General features: G+C 41.2%; 1 protein-coding gene across 15 annotated transcripts in view; it reads right to left on the bottom strand.

Moving 5' to 3' along the window:
• PAM (peptidylglycine alpha-amidating monooxygenase) overlaps nt 1-19,846 on the bottom strand; it is a 1,007,326-nt gene that overhangs the window by 302,835 nt on the left and 684,645 nt on the right. For all 15 annotated transcript variants that reach the window (XM_069226162.1, XM_069226060.1, XM_069226139.1 and 12 more), the window contains 3 exons: nt 14,743-14,810; nt 4,641-4,721; nt 4,082-4,158 (listed from right to left, as the gene is read on the bottom strand). In XM_069226162.1, coding sequence (XP_069082263.1) covers nt 4,082-4,158; nt 4,641-4,721; nt 14,743-14,810 — 226 coding nt within the window. The remainder of the gene's footprint in view (nt 1-4,081; nt 4,159-4,640; nt 4,722-14,742; nt 14,811-19,846) is intronic.

Genomic DNA, 19,846 nt, shown 5'->3' with positions numbered 1-19,846 from the left:
AAGACAGGAGAGGTGCACACACTTGTAATTTTAAGTCATGCACATTTTGAAGTAGGTCCGCAGAAAGCAGGGACATTTTCATGTGTTTTTAGGGTCGAGCCTGCGTTGCATGCGCTCGCGCATGCGTATCGCAGCGAGACGCTTTAGTATTTAGAAAAGTGCTCGGAGCCCTGTCAACTTCACGTCAGTGTTTTTTATTGGTTCGTGGGCTTGCCTAATAAAATCTGCTTGCTTTCATTAGTCGAAGGTACGCGTACGTCATGCCTTTTCCGGTGGCTAGCCCTCCTCGAGCGCAGCGACCAAGTACAGAAAACATGCGAGGCTCGCTGTTTTCTATCGGGCTCGTGGACTTCTTTTTTTCTAATTTACGAGCGCGATCTCGCTTGGCAGAAGTCGAGCGCTTTACATAGTTAATTTCACTTTTTCGGGTTATGTACATAAATGCACTTTTGCCCGATAGGTGAAAAGTCGGGTTAGGAGTTTACAACGCGATCAGCTCTAACATGAGCAAACGCGAGACCCGTTGCATTGTAAATGCTTGTTTAATTTTCTTCTCACTGTTTTTTTTTTTTACACAAACACCGATTTACTTATGCTCGGATTGCAATTGCTGCAATTGGAGCTTCTTTTAGCCTGTAAAATAAGATTAAGCAGAAGGGCACACATAAATTAGAAGACGAGTCTATGGATGGTCACATCAATTGAAATTTGGAATAATAATAATTGAATATAGCACAAATATGTATGCCCCCATGTTCAGTGTTGTTCTAATGTGGACAGATGTATCAGCACTCGCCTTTCTAGTATAACACATCCGTTGCTCAATACACAGTAATAAGAACTGTCAAAGTGTGTAACTACAGAGGCACCAGCGGGCAGGTAAATGGAATGTCAAGATGGCTGCATACTGCCATTGAGCAAGCGGGACAGGCAGGAGGAGGTGCAGTTGCATCAGGCCTGGGGTGAGCCCCACCCCCAACTTCCCTGGAAGTATACATCGGACTGCAAGTGACAGGCAGTGATAGGTCGGATGAGTGCAGCAAACTTTCTGAAGTCACTGAGGCAGAAGAACAGCCTGAGAAGAATCACTAAGTCGGTTGCAGGTATGCCAGATTTACAGCAGAGCAAGCTGTTGATGTGCGCACCAATAGAGAATAGCCACAGGAGATTAGGGATCACATGGTCCTGAAGAAACCCATTTGACCCATAAAGGCAGCAGAGACTTTAGTTGAAACATGTAGACCACATATGGGAGCGATCATAACACTCTTGCCCACATAGATTCTTGATGTTAACCTTGCCTAAGGCTCCCAGGAATAAAAGTGGCCCTCTTGGGGTAGGGAAACCCTAAGGCAATTTTAACCATTAAGATCCCTAAGCATCAACAGCCTGCCCTGCTGGTAGTACACCCAGATGCACTAGGCATCTCAGATGGGAACCCTATAATGAAGCATGCCAGTAACTGATGTCAGTGGGTGAAGGTTCTCCTAAAAACTAAATAGGAGTCCTCGCTTCACCTGACCAATGGTTGGCACAGGATATAAGCAGCAGACTTCCTCTTTGCAACTGTTCTGATATATTTGAGAGGTGGAGTGAGCCCACTTTCCTCTCACTCTCCTGTTGTTGATATTTCACATAGGAAAACTACAGGATTAGCCACACCCGCCTTTCAACTCTCTGACAGGATACACAAAGTTTCCTGACACAGAAGCCCTCCTACAGTACAGCTTGTTTTGCTCTTCAAAGTGTCACAGTCGGTCAACTTGTGGTATATGTTAAAAACGTATTTTATTTCTCCTCCTATTGAATTACAACGAGAGAGAAGACTTTTTGTTTCTCTTAATTTTCCTGTGGTAGCTTTTCCCTTTTGATTTGCAGTGGATTTCGTCCTCTTTGGACTTATATTTGCACAAGCAGATTTCTAGGTTTCGATTGACACACTTCAGTTCAGTAACGTCTGCAATAATCCACCTGTTGATTTCTTTATAGTCTTATTTGGGTTTTTGAGATTGAAAGGGGAAGGGGTCTCTATGGTTGAGTAGTCTATTCATTAAGGTTGTAGTGTCAGATGGAATTGTTTTAACTTTAATATCCATTGAATTAAATAGGTAGGGCATTTTCTAAGTATCCATAAAGGTGTCAGGGGATGGAAGTGGTATTAGAACTTGAGGTAATTGGTGTGCAAGTAAAGGTGGCCAGGTTAGGGTAGATGAAGGAGACGTTAGCTATGCTGTAACTGTGCTGCTGGATCCGAGGTGTCGAGATTGTAGGTGAAGTATATGCCCAGCATTGTGTGTTGGGCTGCTAACTAAATGTTGGAATTCAACTGCTTGCATGATTTCGGTGAGGTCTTTCATGGGTTTTACTGTTCACCCATATTTAGAAGTTGCTCATAATCACAATTTTTCTGACTTTAGTCAAAAAGTGGTGTATCAGTTTAGGAATTCTTCTATGAAATTTGGATTGTGGCCTTGGTGGGGTGGCAGGGAGCAGACTACTGCTGCTGCAAGAAAGCAGTGGGATTGACGAGCAGGTGAGCAAGTGTGTATTCAGATGAGGAGCAGCTAGTCTCATGGATGACAGTGCAAGCGAAATCAGTGGCACGGATTGTCTATCCCCTCTCTATTCATTGGATGATTTAGTACCTAGAGGTGGGGGGCAGGGTTTGGGGGGGTTGGCTGGGAGTAAATCTCAACATTAAGTAGTGGACCCTTCTTCAAACCTTTTCCTGGTTAGGCTGACTATACAGCAGCTGGGCTTGGATAAAAAGGTAGTAAGCATCTAGTGTATTGTTCATGGCTCAGAGAATGATAAAAATGCCAGTCTTTACATATGGGTTCAGAACTTTCTGCTGGTTAGAAGCAGCAAAGATTTTCAACTGAGTGTCTATGTGTCCAAGTTTGGTGGTGCAGTGGGAAGTGACAGTACTGGCTGGGTTTTGGGAGGCGTTTAGTCTTGGGGAGACTGTGTTGATTGCTTGAAGTGTGTTATGATTTCAGTTATGGATGCTTTACACTTTGGAGGAGCTCAAAGGTTACTGTGAATGCCAGGCGGTTCTGGTTGTTCGGATGGACCATGATGATTCCTTCATATAGATTCTTAATGGCAAGCATATGAAGACAGAACGTCGAAGGCGATGGCAGAAGTATCCTGACTGACAAGGGAGGGGTCTCTTATTTAACCTGCCATCTCCTAGGTCACTGGGACCATGGGTGGCATCCTAGGTGGGATAAAAACAGGGCAAGGTGTAGTGGAAATGGGACACGTTGGTTCTCATGTTGAGATAAGCAAAAACAGAGCACAATATGGCAAATTATGCAATCCACCAAGCGTGAAATATTACTTTGAATCACCAACTAATCTTGAGGTGTTGGTTATGGTTTTTAATGTAAGCGGATTTTTCAGAGGTATGTAGTTTAGTTAATTGGGTAGGGGGTTCTTAAAGTAGGGCTGAAGTGAACACAATTAAGTCAAAATTATGAGAAATGTAGAAACTCTGTAATTTGGTAGTTACTTTTCCATGTGCTAAAACATGGGGTATTGATATCCAATAACTGTTTATATGATTTATGTAGATACGAGCAGACTGAGGTAGCACACTCAATACACCGAGAAGGACCATCACATGAGCTGCCCTTCTCTTTATCCTGTAATCTTTTCAACAGGAAGGATGATTGTTTTGTGTTCAAGCTGTTGAGGTCTAGTGTTTTATTGATCCATGCAGAGTTAAGATCGAAGATGGCTGCCTAATTCTGATACATACACTTGATTTACACTAAAGCAGCCAGCTGAGTCATTTTAACTGTTGGCACATCTGCAAGTCAAACCGCCCGACGATGCTCCATGTCTTCAGATCAAGCCAGGGTAAAATCTTAGGATAAAGTAGAGGATCGACACAATGCTCTGAGTGGCTTCTGTCCATGTCCGCTGTGCCTTCACATTCAAAAATAACATTCTGACTTCATAACTCCCTTGGATAGATACTACCAAATAATACTAAAATAAAATCTAGCAAAGTATTAATGTTATGACATTTAATCAATTTAGTTACATTAAATACTAATATATAGGGATATGTTACCTGTGGAAGCTGTGGACTTTGTCTACCAATTAATGTCCATTCGCCATCTCGAATTCTGTACCCACTTACAACCTTTCCTGCAATAACAAATACTTTTGTAAGAAAAGAGGATGAAACTACAAACATGGGTTTTAGATGTTTTTAATGCAAACTCTGCACAACGACAGCCTAAAAGACACACATAGTAACTTTTGAGATGCGTGAATTAAATAACAGAAATAATGCAGTTTAGGCGAGACCTGATTGCATGGAAGAGAATATGAAGCAGATCAAGAAGAGAAAACCACACACGTTGTACTACATAAAAAATAAAGAAAAGGTACAATCAATAAATAGCTTAGAAAAGAAGGAGAGAGGAAATAATAAAGGAGACTGGCATTCCTATGGGCAAAACCAGTGTCTTCCAATGTTCTCCATGCTTTACAAAAGGAAGGATGCTTTTAAGAACATGCAGAAGTCGGTATAAAATGAGGTTTCTTGAGAAAACGAAACTAAATCATTCTTAATTATGGGGTATCAAGATAAGGCATTATAGTAACAGAAGACAAATCATTCTTACCTAAATGGTGAGTGTGGACTCTATAGGCGAATGGGTACATTGGATGCCTCTTGTATGCGCAGGCAATATCTGAATTTGTAACTGTAAAAATGAAAGATAATTTTTAAATGATTGTAATAGTGAAGAAATAAAAAAAGGATCCGGGTAATCATTTAACAGTTTTCACACTTAGGGCCAGATGTAGCAAAGGTTTTTACCCATTCTGTGTCTATGGGAAAAAGTGTTTGTACATATGGCCCTTAGTAACAAACTAAAAAAAAAAAGAAAAACAAGTTGTTAAAGTGAAATACCGACATACACTTGGGAAGTTCATGATAAAAATGTTTCAACGTAAGCAAAGTTACCAAGGATGATAGTTAGGAGGGGTTGATTTTATTCACATTCGTGACATTAAAATTAAGTGTGGTATTGCCATAATGTTAGATGGATGTTGAAACAAATCCCTGAATTTAGTAGTGTGCTAAAGGCACTAACATGTGCACTTGTCTGACTGGAACTCAAGTCAACATTTTACTCTCTCCATCAACTATTTAGATCATTCTCTTTCCAAACACAAAAAGTCTTACTTGCGAGGAAACACAACCTGCAGTAATTTACTAAGAGTAACATTCCTGGAGAATAAAGCATAATGCCTTGTCTATTAGCATTCAAGAATGTGACTCTTGTTAAGGTCGAAGCCCACCAGACAGTGTAGCTGTCTGGTTTGCTAACGACATCTTTGGGACATTCAGAAAGCTTCCCTGGGAATGTATTCTCCCCATTGCTTACCCTTGGTATGATTTATAACTCACATTTGCTCGCTTTCTGTTTGCTAGCTTTATTTGTTTTAGTCTGTCCACCTTGAGTACACCCCTTTACTCTATTCCTCCACCAGTACTTAATATCTGTAAACAGGCCTTTAAATCTTGTTCTTATCTTGTGACATTTGCTGTGCATTCAAAGACAGAGGTCAAATGTCAGGCTCTGTCTTCTAGGTATTTACTTTGCTTTCTCTAACTTTAAAGTGAGAGGATTTAAGTGACTATAATGCTGACTGTGGGGTCTGCTGTACAATGTTATTTTTTTCAAGCAGAAAACAAACAAAATTTAAATGTCTGTAAATAAACTGCAGATATTTCAGAATATGGAAAGCACAAGTGAAGCACATTTTTGGTAATTCTGAAGTATGCTGGAATTAAAAAATTTAATATGATCAAAACAAATCAATAAACGAGGTGATAACACTGCACACATTATTGTTTGTGCTCTGTATACTTTTAGCAGTAAAACTGTATGTCTATGGAAATCTAATGGTCATTTCAATTGAAGATGTGTTGTCTGTAATGGCAGTGCGCTACCATACCATGCATACTTCACTTTACCCCACTTCAATCTACTCTGTACCAATCCACACTGCGTCACTGCACTCTATTCTGCATCACTAAACGCCACATCACTCGACACCGCTCCAATCTATGCCAATACACTCTACCCCACACCACTCTACTATGCACCACTGCACTCTGTGCCAATCTACTCTGCACTACTGCACTGTGCGACACTTCATTCTACTCAGAAAAAATCTACTCTACGCCACTGACCTCTACACTACCCTATTCAACTCTCTGTCACTCCACTATACACCACTGCAACCTACACTGTACCACTCCACTCTATGGCACTTCACTCTGCTGCTCCATGCCACTCAACCCTAAGACACTGCACTCCACTCTATCCCCTTCCACTCTATGACTATCTACTACACTCTATGCCACTTTACAATAATCTACTCCACTCTATGGAACACCCCCTATGCCACTCCACGCTGCTCTACACCACTCCATGACACTCAATGCCTCTCCACTCTACACCACTCTATGCCCTTCTACTCTATGACACTCCACTCCCTCCACAACACTGTAAACCACTGTACTCTATGCCACTGCATGACACTCCACTTCACTCCACGCCAGTAAACTCTACACTACACCATTTTACAATACTCATTGACTCTACTCTACTCTATAACACTCCACTCTACCCCACTTTACAACATTTCACTCCACTCCCTTTTACCACACTAAGGTATAGCCATGCTGAACAGCAGCCACGCTGGTGCATGACAGGGCTAAAACATAGTGGCAAAGCCAATAGCTATTGCATAGATGAGAGCTATTGGCATTGCCAATGCTTGTTTCTCTAAATTACTGCGAGTAAATAATTAGTAAGTATAAATACTATCAGTGGGATAAAGAAGTGTGCATTTAAAGGACAGTTGTAAAATTATGTGGAAAAAACATTCCCCCGTCATTACCTAAGCACCTAGTGATCCTATCGAGACAGCATTTTTAACTAGCGGCTAAAAGCAGCACTGAGATGATCTTATTTTCGATGGTAATTAGATCATATCCTGTAATAGGTACATTTCTAATGTGAATGTATATCCCAGCAGTGCGTCTGCTTTCACTGGCAGTAAACAGGTAAAGGTGTATATTTCTGTTAACCACTGTTGATAAAAACACGACCCTTTCCCGGAAGAAGTAAGCTTCAGAAGGAACAGCTAAGCCACAACTGTTCACTGAGAGGCGTCCTCTTTGTGAAACACTTCCTTAAACTCCATGGTGCTTTGGGACGTCAGCACTCATCAAGATGCAACCATTAACAATAGTATGTGATTAATAAAGAGTGCAGAACAAAGTAGGTAAAATCAAGGTGTCTATAATAGGCGGTATGAAAGAGACCATGGCACTTTCCAAAACTGGCAAATACTTTACATGAATCCTTCTTAATGACATTATCCAGTTAAAAGCTAATAATTCCATAGACCAGTGTGTATGATTGGGTAGGTTTACATTTATGATTCAAGCTATATTTCTAAGCCTCACAGTGCAATTTTAAAAGTTAGAAATCTATTCCTGTAAAGTTAGGCTGCCTTTGAAGAAGAATTTCCGCTTGTATGAAGCAATTTAAATGAATAATCCAGGCAATTCACCTAAATGCACAAAGCTTACTTATACAAAATAAATACTAAGTCCAAAATTCTGCATGAGTAAATGATGCCTCAATTGCGCATCTTTCCACATTTTTCCCATTTTCCTCACAGGAAAAGTATCTTCATTTGCCTGCAACCCCATTAAATATTTGAATAGTTCACATACATAACACACATACCAATTAGCATATTTATTACAATCATAGTTCATACGTGACAATCGTACTTCACTTAGCTCCGGAGGCAAACATTTGTTTGTCATTCCATCTTATCGATTGATCCTGTTGTACCTTTTATTTGTGCCTCGGAGTCTGCAGAAAAACGTTATTTGGGTTTCAGAGAGAGGAAGATGAGCAGTTAGCAAGGGCCCTTTGCTTTAATCCGAGATATGCTACGGGAGGTTGTCTTTGGGAGCCAGATGAGGGTGAGAAAGAGAAATTTACCCAAGTTGGGAACAAAGCCTGTGGGATTGTTTTGTCCACAGGTCAGGGCAGGGACAAGGAACTGGGTCATAGCAGAGATAAAGGAAGGAGTAGAATGTGCCTGACTTTTGGCTTGATTTGCTTATCAAAATCTGAAAATCACTGCAAAACATTATAAAATACTGTTCACACCAATCTCCAGTCAGACTGCTGCTTGGACAAAGAAGGGATCAGACGACTGTCTGCTAGGGAGAATTTATGTTTGTTTGGAATAGGAATAGGATTGAGAAGTGTTTGATATCTACTTATTTGTAATCTGAAAAGCTGATCTCTTGCTGACTCAAAACAATAAGAGGATGCAAAATGTCTGTAGGAGATGGGAGAAACCCTCTTCACACTCACCTGTGGCATGTTTTCCAAGCAGCTGATTCTGAAGATTTAGTGAAATTAGGGGCACCGACGCAGAAGTTACAGACCCTTTATCATAAATTCTGAAAGTTTGGACTTGAACATTTTTCATCTATGGGGGACAGGACAAGGAGTGAGACTACACAAAGCTGACACAATCTCAGCAGGCAAGATTTATTGTTATCTAGTGGAAACATCAAATCAAAATACAGGATCCTGCAGAGCTTCTGTTCCTGACAGCTACAGGCCTATGAAGTGCTGGATTCTGACTTCCAAACCGAAGTCCTTCTCCCTTTAGGGGCAAGACCACTGATCACTCTTACACTGTAATCTCCAATTCATGCACTTTTTTTGTTCGCTGAACTTTATTGCTCCTTCTCCCTGCATCATTCTCTTTGACTTGCAAAGCATACTAACAACATGTTGGCGCATCATAAGTTAAATAAATAAAGAAATAAGTTCGTAAAAGTAAAATGTGCAAAAGTAAAACTTCTGACTGGGACAAACAGTTAGGCCTTGACTGACATCCCGTCTAGGCCTGGTCAGTCAATCAATCAATCAGTCAATCAATCAGTACTTCTACAGCACAGCTAATCACCTGTAGGGTCTCAAGGCGCTGTTTGCGGGCGTGCTGCTTAATCGAATAGTCAGATCTTGAGATCCTTCCTGAGTTGGTTCAGTGATGCGTTCTGTCTGAGTTTGAGAGGTAGTGTGTTCCATGTCTGGGCTGCAAGATAGGAGAAGGATCTTCCTCATGTTGTGCTTTTTCGGATCTTGGGAATGGCTTCGAGGGTGAGCTGGGAAGAACAGAGTTCTCTGTTGGGTACGTAGAAGGTGGGGCGGTGGTTGAGGTAGGCCAGTCCTATGTTGTGTAGTGCCTTGTAGGTGTGTAACAGAAGTTTGAAGGTGATGCGCTTGTTGACTGGGAACCAGTGTAGGTCCCTGAGGCAGGAGAAAATGTGGCTAAGTTGGGGATGTCCAGGATGAGCCCAGCTGCTGCATTCTGGATTCTTTGTATTCTTGATTGCAGCTTCTTGGTGGTGCTGGCATAGAGTGCGTTGCCGTAGTTCAGCTTGCGACTGTCGAGTGATTGGGTGACTGTCCTCCTCGTCTCGGTGGGGATCCACTTGAAGATCTTTCAAAGGAGTCGAAGGGTGTGGAAGCACGACAATGAGACGGCATTGACTTTGGCAGGTCATGGATAGAGAAGAGTCCAGATTGATGCCCAGATTGCGTGCGTGATCCATGGGTGCGGGGGCGTTTCCTAGTGCGGTAGGCCACCAGGAGTCATTCCAGGCAGAGGGGGATCTGCACCTTATATAATAAAGTGATATTTTTAAATTTGGATCTTTCCTATTAATATTTTTGTTATGACTCCTCCTTTCTATATCCTGTTTTGGATGTCTTAAATGTTACTTTTGTTAACTGAACTAGTTTAGAACTTTATGTCTTTTTGAATCTGTAATATTTTGGTGTTGCAGTAAATATACTATAGTCAATTTTGTCTGTGGAATGCCTTGCTGCATGTACCAAACTATCAGTGGTAAGGTCATGACTGCTAAAAAAAAAAAAAAAAACTTTTTTTTATTTTAGGCACTCTGACATGATGAGAAGTTGGGCACAACTAATTTCAAGACTGTGGGCTCTCCCTCCTTCAGTGTAAAAATAATCCAGTTTCCAACGTTTCTTTACATCACAAGTTGTCCAAGTTCAGGTATATTTTAACTTCTTTACACTTTTGTATATAATATACAATGTTGGGATTTCAAATAGCTCTACGTGGCTACAAAAATACTTTGCAGGGGTGGGAATGCCCCCTGCATGGTGTTCAGTTATGTTTCTCTGCCCTGTGCACCAAACGTCAAGTCTCTAGTATCCTTGTTTTTTATTTTAGCCTCAGGCACACACTAATCAAGTGTGTGTGCAAAGACCTATCCTTTGACATGAGTGAGGTCCTGGATCTGTCCTTGACCTGTAGGGACACACCAAGCATTCCCTTGTTTGCTTGACAGTGGACTTCTGTCCCTGTCAAGGGTTTGGCATGTAGAACCATAGTGGTAATGTACTTTAAATCAGTAGGTGTTAACAAGACCTTCTTATCTATGTCAATGTAGTGTGAAATTCTATTTCTGTGCACTAACCTGTGTCCTAGTGCTAACATCCTAATGCATGTTAAGCATGTGTGCAGCCTCTATGGTACATGCATTGTATGTCTGCGAATCAGAGTAATGAAGGCCTGAGGATTCCATTTTCGAAGCCCCTGACTTACTCGTGTGCATTTTCCCAGACAAAGGATGCATATTAGTGACATTCCTGATTAGTCTTTCTGAGTACTGCCATTTCGTATATGGTGGGGATGAGGGTGGGACTGCATTCCCTGTTGTTCAGATTGTGAAAAGTCATTTAGGTGAGGCCAACCTTTTCTTTCTTTCCTGATCACTGTTCAGAGTGGCTGTTGAGAGTAAGGTGCAGAATGCTTGCATTTCTTCGGGCTTCTGTTGTGGGTGCTCCAAACTCTAGGCAACCTTGCTGCAAGGACATCACTCTACACAAAGACTGGGTTTAGAATATACCCTGGAAAGGGAATGTTTAAGAACTAACCCAAACCGGTTCTGAGAGTGCAGTTACAAAAATCCCCTGTTTGCACTGACTTTATAAAAGTGGAGCTGCTGACCCACTTGTTTTCCATGTCCGCAATCTCTTTGATTAAGGAAGGGAGTGCTTCACGGAGTACTACAAGGACTGCTCTAGAACTAGAGCTGTTGTCTGCTTGAAAGCCAGCCTCCAAAACGTGAGAAGACATCACCTGGAGTCTGATTAGGAAGGAAGAGCTGCCTCCCTGTTCTTAGGCGACTGATGGCTGTCCTGCTTGAGAAGAAGAGGAAGGAGTTCACCAACCCTGCAGAGGATGTGACCTCCCAGGTTATGCAGAATCAGCTGTTCGCAGAGCTGTGGGTCCATCCATCCAGAGAGATGAGAAAGGGAGAGAGCGTACTGCCCGGCTCCCAAGGCGGCCTGCACCGCGGCACTGTCCTGAAGTGTGCCTGAGCATCTAGTTCTGCTGTAAACTTGAACCTTTACCTGAGCAAACCAAGATGCTTTAAGTCATGGAGTTATGGTCGCAGAAGACTGTGCTGATGTGCTAACTGTCTGGAACTATGCAGTCCCCACTGCTGTTCCTTCGCCGTGAGCGGAGTCAGAGCTGTGCTCCTGCCAAAGAAATGCATGCATGGCCCCATGACCTCTGACCCTGCAAGTCATCACCTGGCTCACCCCAAGCCCAGAAGCAAGCCTGCACCCAGCTAGAGACCATTAATGACTCTAGGGCCTGCCAGCCTGAATAGACTCTGGGTGGTGGATTCCGGTGCTGCTTCTGAAGTGTGGGCTCAAGGGCTGAAGCACTCGGACCTGGTGCATCTCCTCTCAGAGGAAGAAGGGAGAACCAGATGGATGCTGCGGGTTCTAGGGGTGACGACACTTCTGAAGAGGTCACTTTGGTGAGACATGAATATTTGGACTAAGACTGATTATTGAGCACATTAACTGTAAAAGAGATGAGTAGCACTGTACCTGTGCCTAAAACATGTCATAACAGATGCAGCCCTGGATTTAGGAGAGGGTAGCGGGAGGATTTTTCAGTTCTGAGCTTTAAGCACCCCATCACTACTTCCCTGAGAAGACTGTGACTGCTCATCATGGCTACCACAGACAACCAAGTGTTTGAAGGGCTTTTACTTGGCCACATATGCAAAGCCATAGTAAGATGGACCCAGGGATACCAAGGCAAATTACCCTAGTCCTCAAAGCTTAGGGCCAGTAGCACCTGCTTGCCCTGTGGCCTCCCTGAACACGGTCTGACAATCGTATACAATAAAATTGGAGTTGTTTGGTCTGCCAATAGCAATAGGAAGATAATGGATTTATCCTAGTTTACTCGATAATCTGTCATGGTTTGAACAATGTCAGTTGATATGCCTACCTTTCCCAAACGGAACTTTATGCCAACTCTGGAGTAGTGTTCAAGGTAACTGGAGCAATAAACCGTCATTACTTCGTCTACTGAATGGCACTACAGAATGTAAATGTTTACTGAGCATGTCGACAGAAGGTTATGAAATTTTGGTGGGCTGCTCTTATTTCAGAGATCTCACTGAAACAGTAAGATACTGGTTTTGTTGATTTTTGTGAGGAATGGGGACTTTGGATCACTTAGATTTCCTGATTAGCTACATATAGGCCATAGGCTTCATTAGTTCATTGTGGAAAGTTATGTCGGAAGCCACAGGTCTCATCTGCTTATTATGAAAAGTTATGACAAAGGAAGTAGACTGCATTAAGTTATCATGAACGGCATAAGTTGAAATCAATAGACTATTACGAATGGGTTGCTATTACTCTTTATTAAAGCCTATAAACGGTCCTCAGACTTGGTCACGGTACATGACTTAACTAACTTCGCTGTATTAAAAAAAACTGAAATCATAAATTGCTCAATAAGCTGAACTGGGGTACGGGTTTAGTAGAGGGAGATGGGGTGTAATAGCCTGAATGCTAGATGCAAAATGCAAGATTCAGATTGGCACAAGTAGAATTCTTACACCAAGAGTACTTACCGCCTGAGTAAATATCAATCCAAACTGGTGCCACACTGCCCAATGTGTGGGTTGCAAGCTGCATGGTTTCCAAACACAGTACGGCCATATTCTCCATTATTTGAGGTAAATTAGACTTGCCCCCATTTTGAAGTGAGATGATACACTGGAGCTGGTACTGCCCATTTTCATCCAAGTCTTTTAAGGCTTACTTTACCATTCTTGAAAATTAGTTTTTTTAGGAAAGTGGCTAGCATTGGCGGAAACATTTTAGAATTGAATGGTTAAGGGTGTTTTTCTTCTGCTGGGGGCTCTGGTGGGTTAAACTTAGAGGCTCTGCACAAGAAAGTAAAAGGGAGATGTTTTGGCGTATGATAAGTTATTTTGGAGTGTGCTGTCTAGACTCTTTGCTTTTGAGTTGCGTCTTCTTGGCTGTTTGTCTCATCTGAGTACAACCTCGCAGGTGCCAACTCATACTCTGAGGAGGAAGCCTCATGTCAAGTGATCTCAAAAATGCCCATGTATGCAGCTTTCATAAATCTTCTGTTTTGTTTGGCACAGTATCTAAGTAACTCCTGAAGGAATCTATCTGCCTTGCCTGCTTGGCCTGCTGGTTTAGTTGAAAAGTATCTTCATTCTCTTGGGAGATGAAGAACAAGAGGTTTAAGCCACATTCCTCGAAAAAAAGTACGTTACTCAATAGTACATCGCCAAAAAGATACACTACGTGTATGGAAATTAAGTGCCTAGAAGTTAGGTGTTGACTAATTTATGATATACGTCATAAACACGCCTACACAAATGGACTCGTGGAGACACTGCACGCATATGTGATCTACCTATAATAATCTACCAACTGATGTTCTCTTTAACAAACAAACGTGTTCGACTGTCGAGAAATTTAATAAAAGTGGCATATTCAAGCAACAAACACAAACAATTGCTTGTACAAGGTATGAATATCAATAAATAGTTATTCCTTAATTGAAAAACAACCTTGCCTCATTTTTGTAGAGAGGGCATAAACTGGCGCCTAGACATGTATACCCAACACCACATGGGTTTATCGTGTTATTGATATGCTAATATGTCTGCAACGTTAAAACAAAGTGTAAGCTTTGACAGTAATACGATGGCTAATTATACCAGAACGCCCATAGTCAAGACCTTATTATAAGTTACATACTGTGGCATTAATGAGTTATTTTGTACAGTTGCTTAGCAGACACGCCAAACATTAAAACATGATAACCTAAATTCAGGCCCTTTAATTTATCGACCTTGCAGAGAATCAGTAAATCTAATGAAAAAAGAACACACCAAAAGACGTCAAAGGTCTGGATTGACGTGTGTTCGTCCTCTTCATTTTCTAGACCTACAGAAGGCCTTCCCTTGTCTTGCGTCGGTTCGCAGTTGTGACCTAGTATTCCCAGTGTTGACATATAAAATGTATGAAGCTGGCATCACTCCATCGCCTCTGTAACGCTTTAGGCTCCGGAAGACACGGTTATTATGTCGGCGCATGCGCAGCTAGGACAAAGTCCACCGCGCAGGCACGCATTACAAATTATCCTCCTCTCCGACCCATCTGCTCTCCTCAGTTGCTTCATAAAACTATACAATTCTCTTGACGTCATTTTGCTTCCCACACATCTGTTGAAATGCCAAAGGTAAAATTGTATGGCTCTTTAAAAAGAGATTTCACTCACCTTTCTTCCCTGGCGGTATGACCGTGTTCACAGACATCATAAGATATATGCCAGCAACCATTGGCTGTCTGAAGGAAAACAACTATATTATTCACCAAGCACAGCTGAACATTGATCATTACATACTCTCTAGTTGGCTGCAGACAGGCAGCGATAAATTACCACTGTACTGGATTTTAAGAATTTATTTTACATGTGATCGCGATTTAATTGTGCCCAACCCTCCACAAATGATGTCAGAAAGATGAATGACATTTCGTTATAATGCAGCAGATAGCATGTCCGAGAATATCTTGTTTTTTTTTTATTATGCGTAGTTCGTAGTTTAACGGATGAATAATTGAATATTTGTTTTTAGATAACCAGTATTGCACACATGGTCAACAGCATTATGGACAGGATCCACAAAACATTTTGCAATCATAATTTGGATTTAAGATCGGAATCCCCAAATCAAAGACTCAGCTTTTAGACATTAACTATTTTATGACCCAAAATCCCAATTATGACAGCAGAAACTCCACCAGTATGAAAGAGTTTTAGCAGACATAAGTTGTAGGCCAGGGTGGAAACATGGGTTTTACCCGGGGAAGATCAGTAACTAGCCATTTCATATTGTGTGCAGTCACGGCGTCATAACTTTGCAGGTATTCTCATTCTTTTTCGATTCTTAGATAGAATCTACCAGACAGCGTAGTTGTCTGGTTTTAAAATACATATTGTGGACTTACCAAGAACATACAGGGGATAGAGACCCTTCATTTGCTTACCATTGATTGGCATTCCTGTCACTCTCATTTTCCTGCTATTTATTTGTCTCCCTTCTTGTCAAGGTTCTGTTGATCCCACCCATGGAGCATAGCTTCTTTACCATCCGTTTTTTATTCCTTCCATCTCAGATTCCAGTGCTCGCTTTTGAAGCACTTTATGGATAAGCAGTCCATGTAAGTATGTGTTTTTCAGCTTTCTCCCTCCTGTCCCTCTCTTTCCCTGCACCCTGTGTTGCTTCCCCTCCACCTATGCCCTCCTTCTCTCTCAACGCTGCTTCTCCTCCCCACCCCTGGTATTCCGTGCCCCACCTGTGCACTTCATGTTGCTCCCTGCTCCCTCATGCTGCTTCTCCCAATCTGCATTAAAAACACGGTTTTGCAAATGTTTTCTTTTTATATGCCAATCCAACTCAACTCTGCAAATAAAAAAAAAGAAAACTGCTGGATCATAGGCTTTTTTTCTTATATAGCCATGCAGTAGAGCAGGGCTAAAAACCATGGACAAAGCCAAAGGTCTCAAAAGCTAGATCTGTCTTATCAATACTTTTTTTTATTTTTTTTATAGATCTGTGCCTCTAAACTGTTCTGGTGCTAGGTTAAGGCCGATGTAGGACACTTCATGACAGCTCTCCCTCAAGACGTACAGATTATCGCCAGAATGCACAAGTGGTATAAAGAATTGTTTTGATGTAATGCAAGCGGGCACCAAAATATCAAACTGCCCTTTTGCCCAGGGCTCCTACAATCAATGCAACAGAACTGTAAAAAATCAACTATTTAGGTGATGTGCTGCATTTTATTAGTAACCATTCCACCTTGGTTAAATAAGCAATTGGTAGTATTATAAATTGTGTTTTAATGTAACTTATACTGCTTTGATTACAAATCTATCCAACATATAATCATTTCTTCCTGTTCCTTAGGTGTGTAATAATATATACTAAGTATTACTAACTTAAGTGATAGTATGACCTGCTATTTGTGAGTATTTAGAAACAGAAGAAATGTGGTGTAAAGCGCTGCGTGAACATTTATTACTGCTATCATTACTAGCATCCACATTAAAACGTTCCTTTATCTCGCCATCTAGGTATTTCTAACCATTGATCCACACATTTAAAATAGCCACCTACTGTAGCTCAGGAAGCAGAACAACCAAAACGACACTGCATATACCCATGTCGAAGCAAGCACAGAACCTTACTTCATGTACGAAGTAGCAGTCTCACCTCACTAAAATGGTATCGTCCAGAGGGACGAACTGCATAGGCCAAGTGATCAAAGATATGGGTGGTGGTGATAGTGTGGGATTTAAAGCAACTTGTGCTCTCTTTCAGTTTCCTTATAGCTTCATCACGCCGAGCAATCTTAAATTGCAAGTGACTCAGCATAAAAGCCTCTCACCATCATTTATAAACACAGGCAACAAGTGATGGGGGGATGCAAGGATGCTGCACCCCGCAATTAATTCTGTTTAATATTCTTTCATGTTAAATTACTTCATTATTAGTGGTCCTTAATTCACGTATTCTAATTTAACTTTTTAGGACTGGATTGACAGCACAGCTGGGGTTAGACCGTATGTGATACACTGTAAACTCAAGTGAGAAAGAGGCTTTGGCTCTGCCGAAATGTTGAGTATCTTTAATACAAAATTTGAGTGGGTAGAAGTTGTGTGCTTCTGGGTGAAAAAAGAGTGTGTAGGACTGAGATAGTTTGGTGACAAGCCAATGATCAAGGCTACAGGCCAGATCTGATTACTATAAAAAGTTATGACAAAGCCAGTAGGCTTAATATCTTTGCTGTGAAAAGCATATGATAAGGTCAATAGGTATTTAAAGGTGGACTGTTACTACACTTTGTTAAAAACTGTAGACAAGTACTTTGCTTCCTCAAATCTCAAAGTTTACCTTAGTAGGCATGGACTTTTGTTTTGAAGATCCCCTTAGTCGTATAATGAGAGTAGAAGATTTGCACTATGATAATCCTTGGTAAGACATCATAAGAGAGATTGTATATTGTTTTGCCAACTGTAATTTTTTTTACATATTTCTAACACTATGCATGAATACCTGGTTGCTTTGTGCCTACACTAAGTAAAGTGGGCCTGAATGTGTTTCCTCCTGTCATAGTTCCCCTTTTGCTTTCTTTTCTTCTCCTTTCTATTGTTTGCGTTTTTTAAAGCATACTACAGCAAACCAGACAGTACGGCTGGGCTGCTAACTTGCTGTCCATTTAATGTGTAGTGCACTGTATCCCACATGTCTATGCTTCTAAACCAGACAGCCTTCTTGAAATGTTGTTGTCCAAAGTGCTGCTGCTAAACATGTCAGCCATGTTGGAACTTTAAAACTGTGATACAGTTTATAGAATACAAATTGAAGACAACCACCTGCTGTTATGTTTAATTTTATTTTTCATAGCACGGAAACACTTGCCATGTTTAGGCGGAGGCATGCTTTCTGTTTTTTTCTACTTTTATTCTTTGAATTTATTTTTCTTGTTGAGTTTCCAGCTGTGTTTTCCTGTGGATATGTAGTGGCTCCAAACAAGAGTGAGTGCAAGGATGTGTAACAGAGGGCATGTATGATCACTTATTGAAGGCTTAAAGTTACTAGTGACTGATGAGGGACTTGAATTGGCATTGGCAATGCTCCTTTGACATGGATTATTGGGAATCTGGTCTGACCTGGATTAAGAGGCAAACAACAGTGTCCCTTTCTATAGTGTTGTAAAGCTCTACCTATTTATTGTTTCCAAAATATATTTCTACCATAGTATCATGGGAAAAATACTGAGGACCAAAATACTGACAAGGTAAGAATATATAAATTTACTTTACCCCACATATATGTACTTTGATAATTATTTATATATATATATATAATAATACATCTAAAGTTATGTATATGCATTTAACTTCTCAATATGTTTCTTACCATATTATATTGCATATTTTGACATTCAACCTGCCAGCCAAATAGGATTTAACCGAGAACAGCACAGCTCAGTAAGAGAAGAAAAACTTCACTTGGCTCTGTTTACTACTGATACGTGATTTCCGCAGGAGAGATGCATACATTGCTGCATTTGTAAGTCACTGTGACATTTATCCGATTGCTGCCATTACCATTGTTTAAAAATATGCTCAAAACATCCATTCATCCAGATCGCCATAACAGAGAAAGCAAAACTGTGGAATAGGGAGGTATGGTTAAGGCTTGAAAATATTAAAGTTTTCAACGAGTTTGCAAAGGTGAAAAGATGTGAGAAGCTTCTCTCGAAACGGGACGGGAGCGTCTATGCGTAAGCCACAGTCAAGTTAAGGAACAGCCTACCCTACTTGCTTCTTGCATAATGGTTTAGATGGCAAGTCGCCCACTGAGGACTAAAGGCATAGTGCTGTACAAAACACTGAAATCTACCAACCAGGAAGGGAGAGTTGGGGTGTATGTGGCTGTGAAAAGTACATAGCAAGACAAACATGGCTTTGAATTAGACTTCAGCAACAGGAGGCCACTAGAAAGAATGAGGCGCTACTCTACCTCTGAAATTGTATGGTTGCTTCGGCCGAATGCCACCAGATACAGACTGTACTATTGCTAGTCTTAAGAGAACATAGAGAAAAAAATAAAAATATCCATGGTACTGGCCATTAGTATAACCTAAAAGTGAGCACATGTAGCAAAGACTTACTGAGGTAAGTCCAGGAACTTAAAAAATGGCAACTTTTAAACCTCACTCAATGGCACCAAGCATGTTTTCCTACATGTGAAGTGGCATGACAAGTTGCCTCACACATCTCTCCTGCTTATTGACTTTGAAAACTAAGGAATGAAAGGGCCCCTTACAAGGGAACATGAGCTAACAGTTATAACAGCCCCAGTGTCCTAAACCGCTTGTTCGTGGAGATCACATTGATGGGCTGGAATCCAACAGATGTAACATATTTCCAAGGGACAATGACTGGAGCAGGCCTGAAATGAACCTGCTTAACTACAGTTGGATGGCTAATAATAGCGTCAACTCATGGTGAGGCTCCGTGGTTCTCAAGGGAAAGGCAAAAACAGAAAATACTTCTGAGATATCTCTGGTGGATCTCTCAAGTCTGTACTGCTGCTGTACTGTGAAGCATTAACCAAAACTCATTATCCAGTTTGACTCAAAGCTTTTCATGATTGTTATAGGAGTTGGGCCCTTGTCCACCACAGGCTGTCCTATCACCTAAAGGTGGTCTGATCAATTTTGTCTAGAAAGATGTTCACCTCTTTTGTACTAGGGTTAGGATTGAGACAGATGTCTGCCATTTATCAGTCAATGTACGCAAATCTGCA

The sequence above is a fragment of the Pleurodeles waltl genome, chromosome 1_1, assembly GCF_031143425.1.
Source record: "Pleurodeles waltl isolate 20211129_DDA chromosome 1_1, aPleWal1.hap1.20221129, whole genome shotgun sequence".
Classification (NCBI taxonomy): domain Eukaryota; kingdom Metazoa; phylum Chordata; class Amphibia; order Caudata; family Salamandridae; genus Pleurodeles; species Pleurodeles waltl.
Note: the sequence above shows the minus strand (reverse complement) of the source record. Positions and strands in the feature narration are given on the sequence as shown.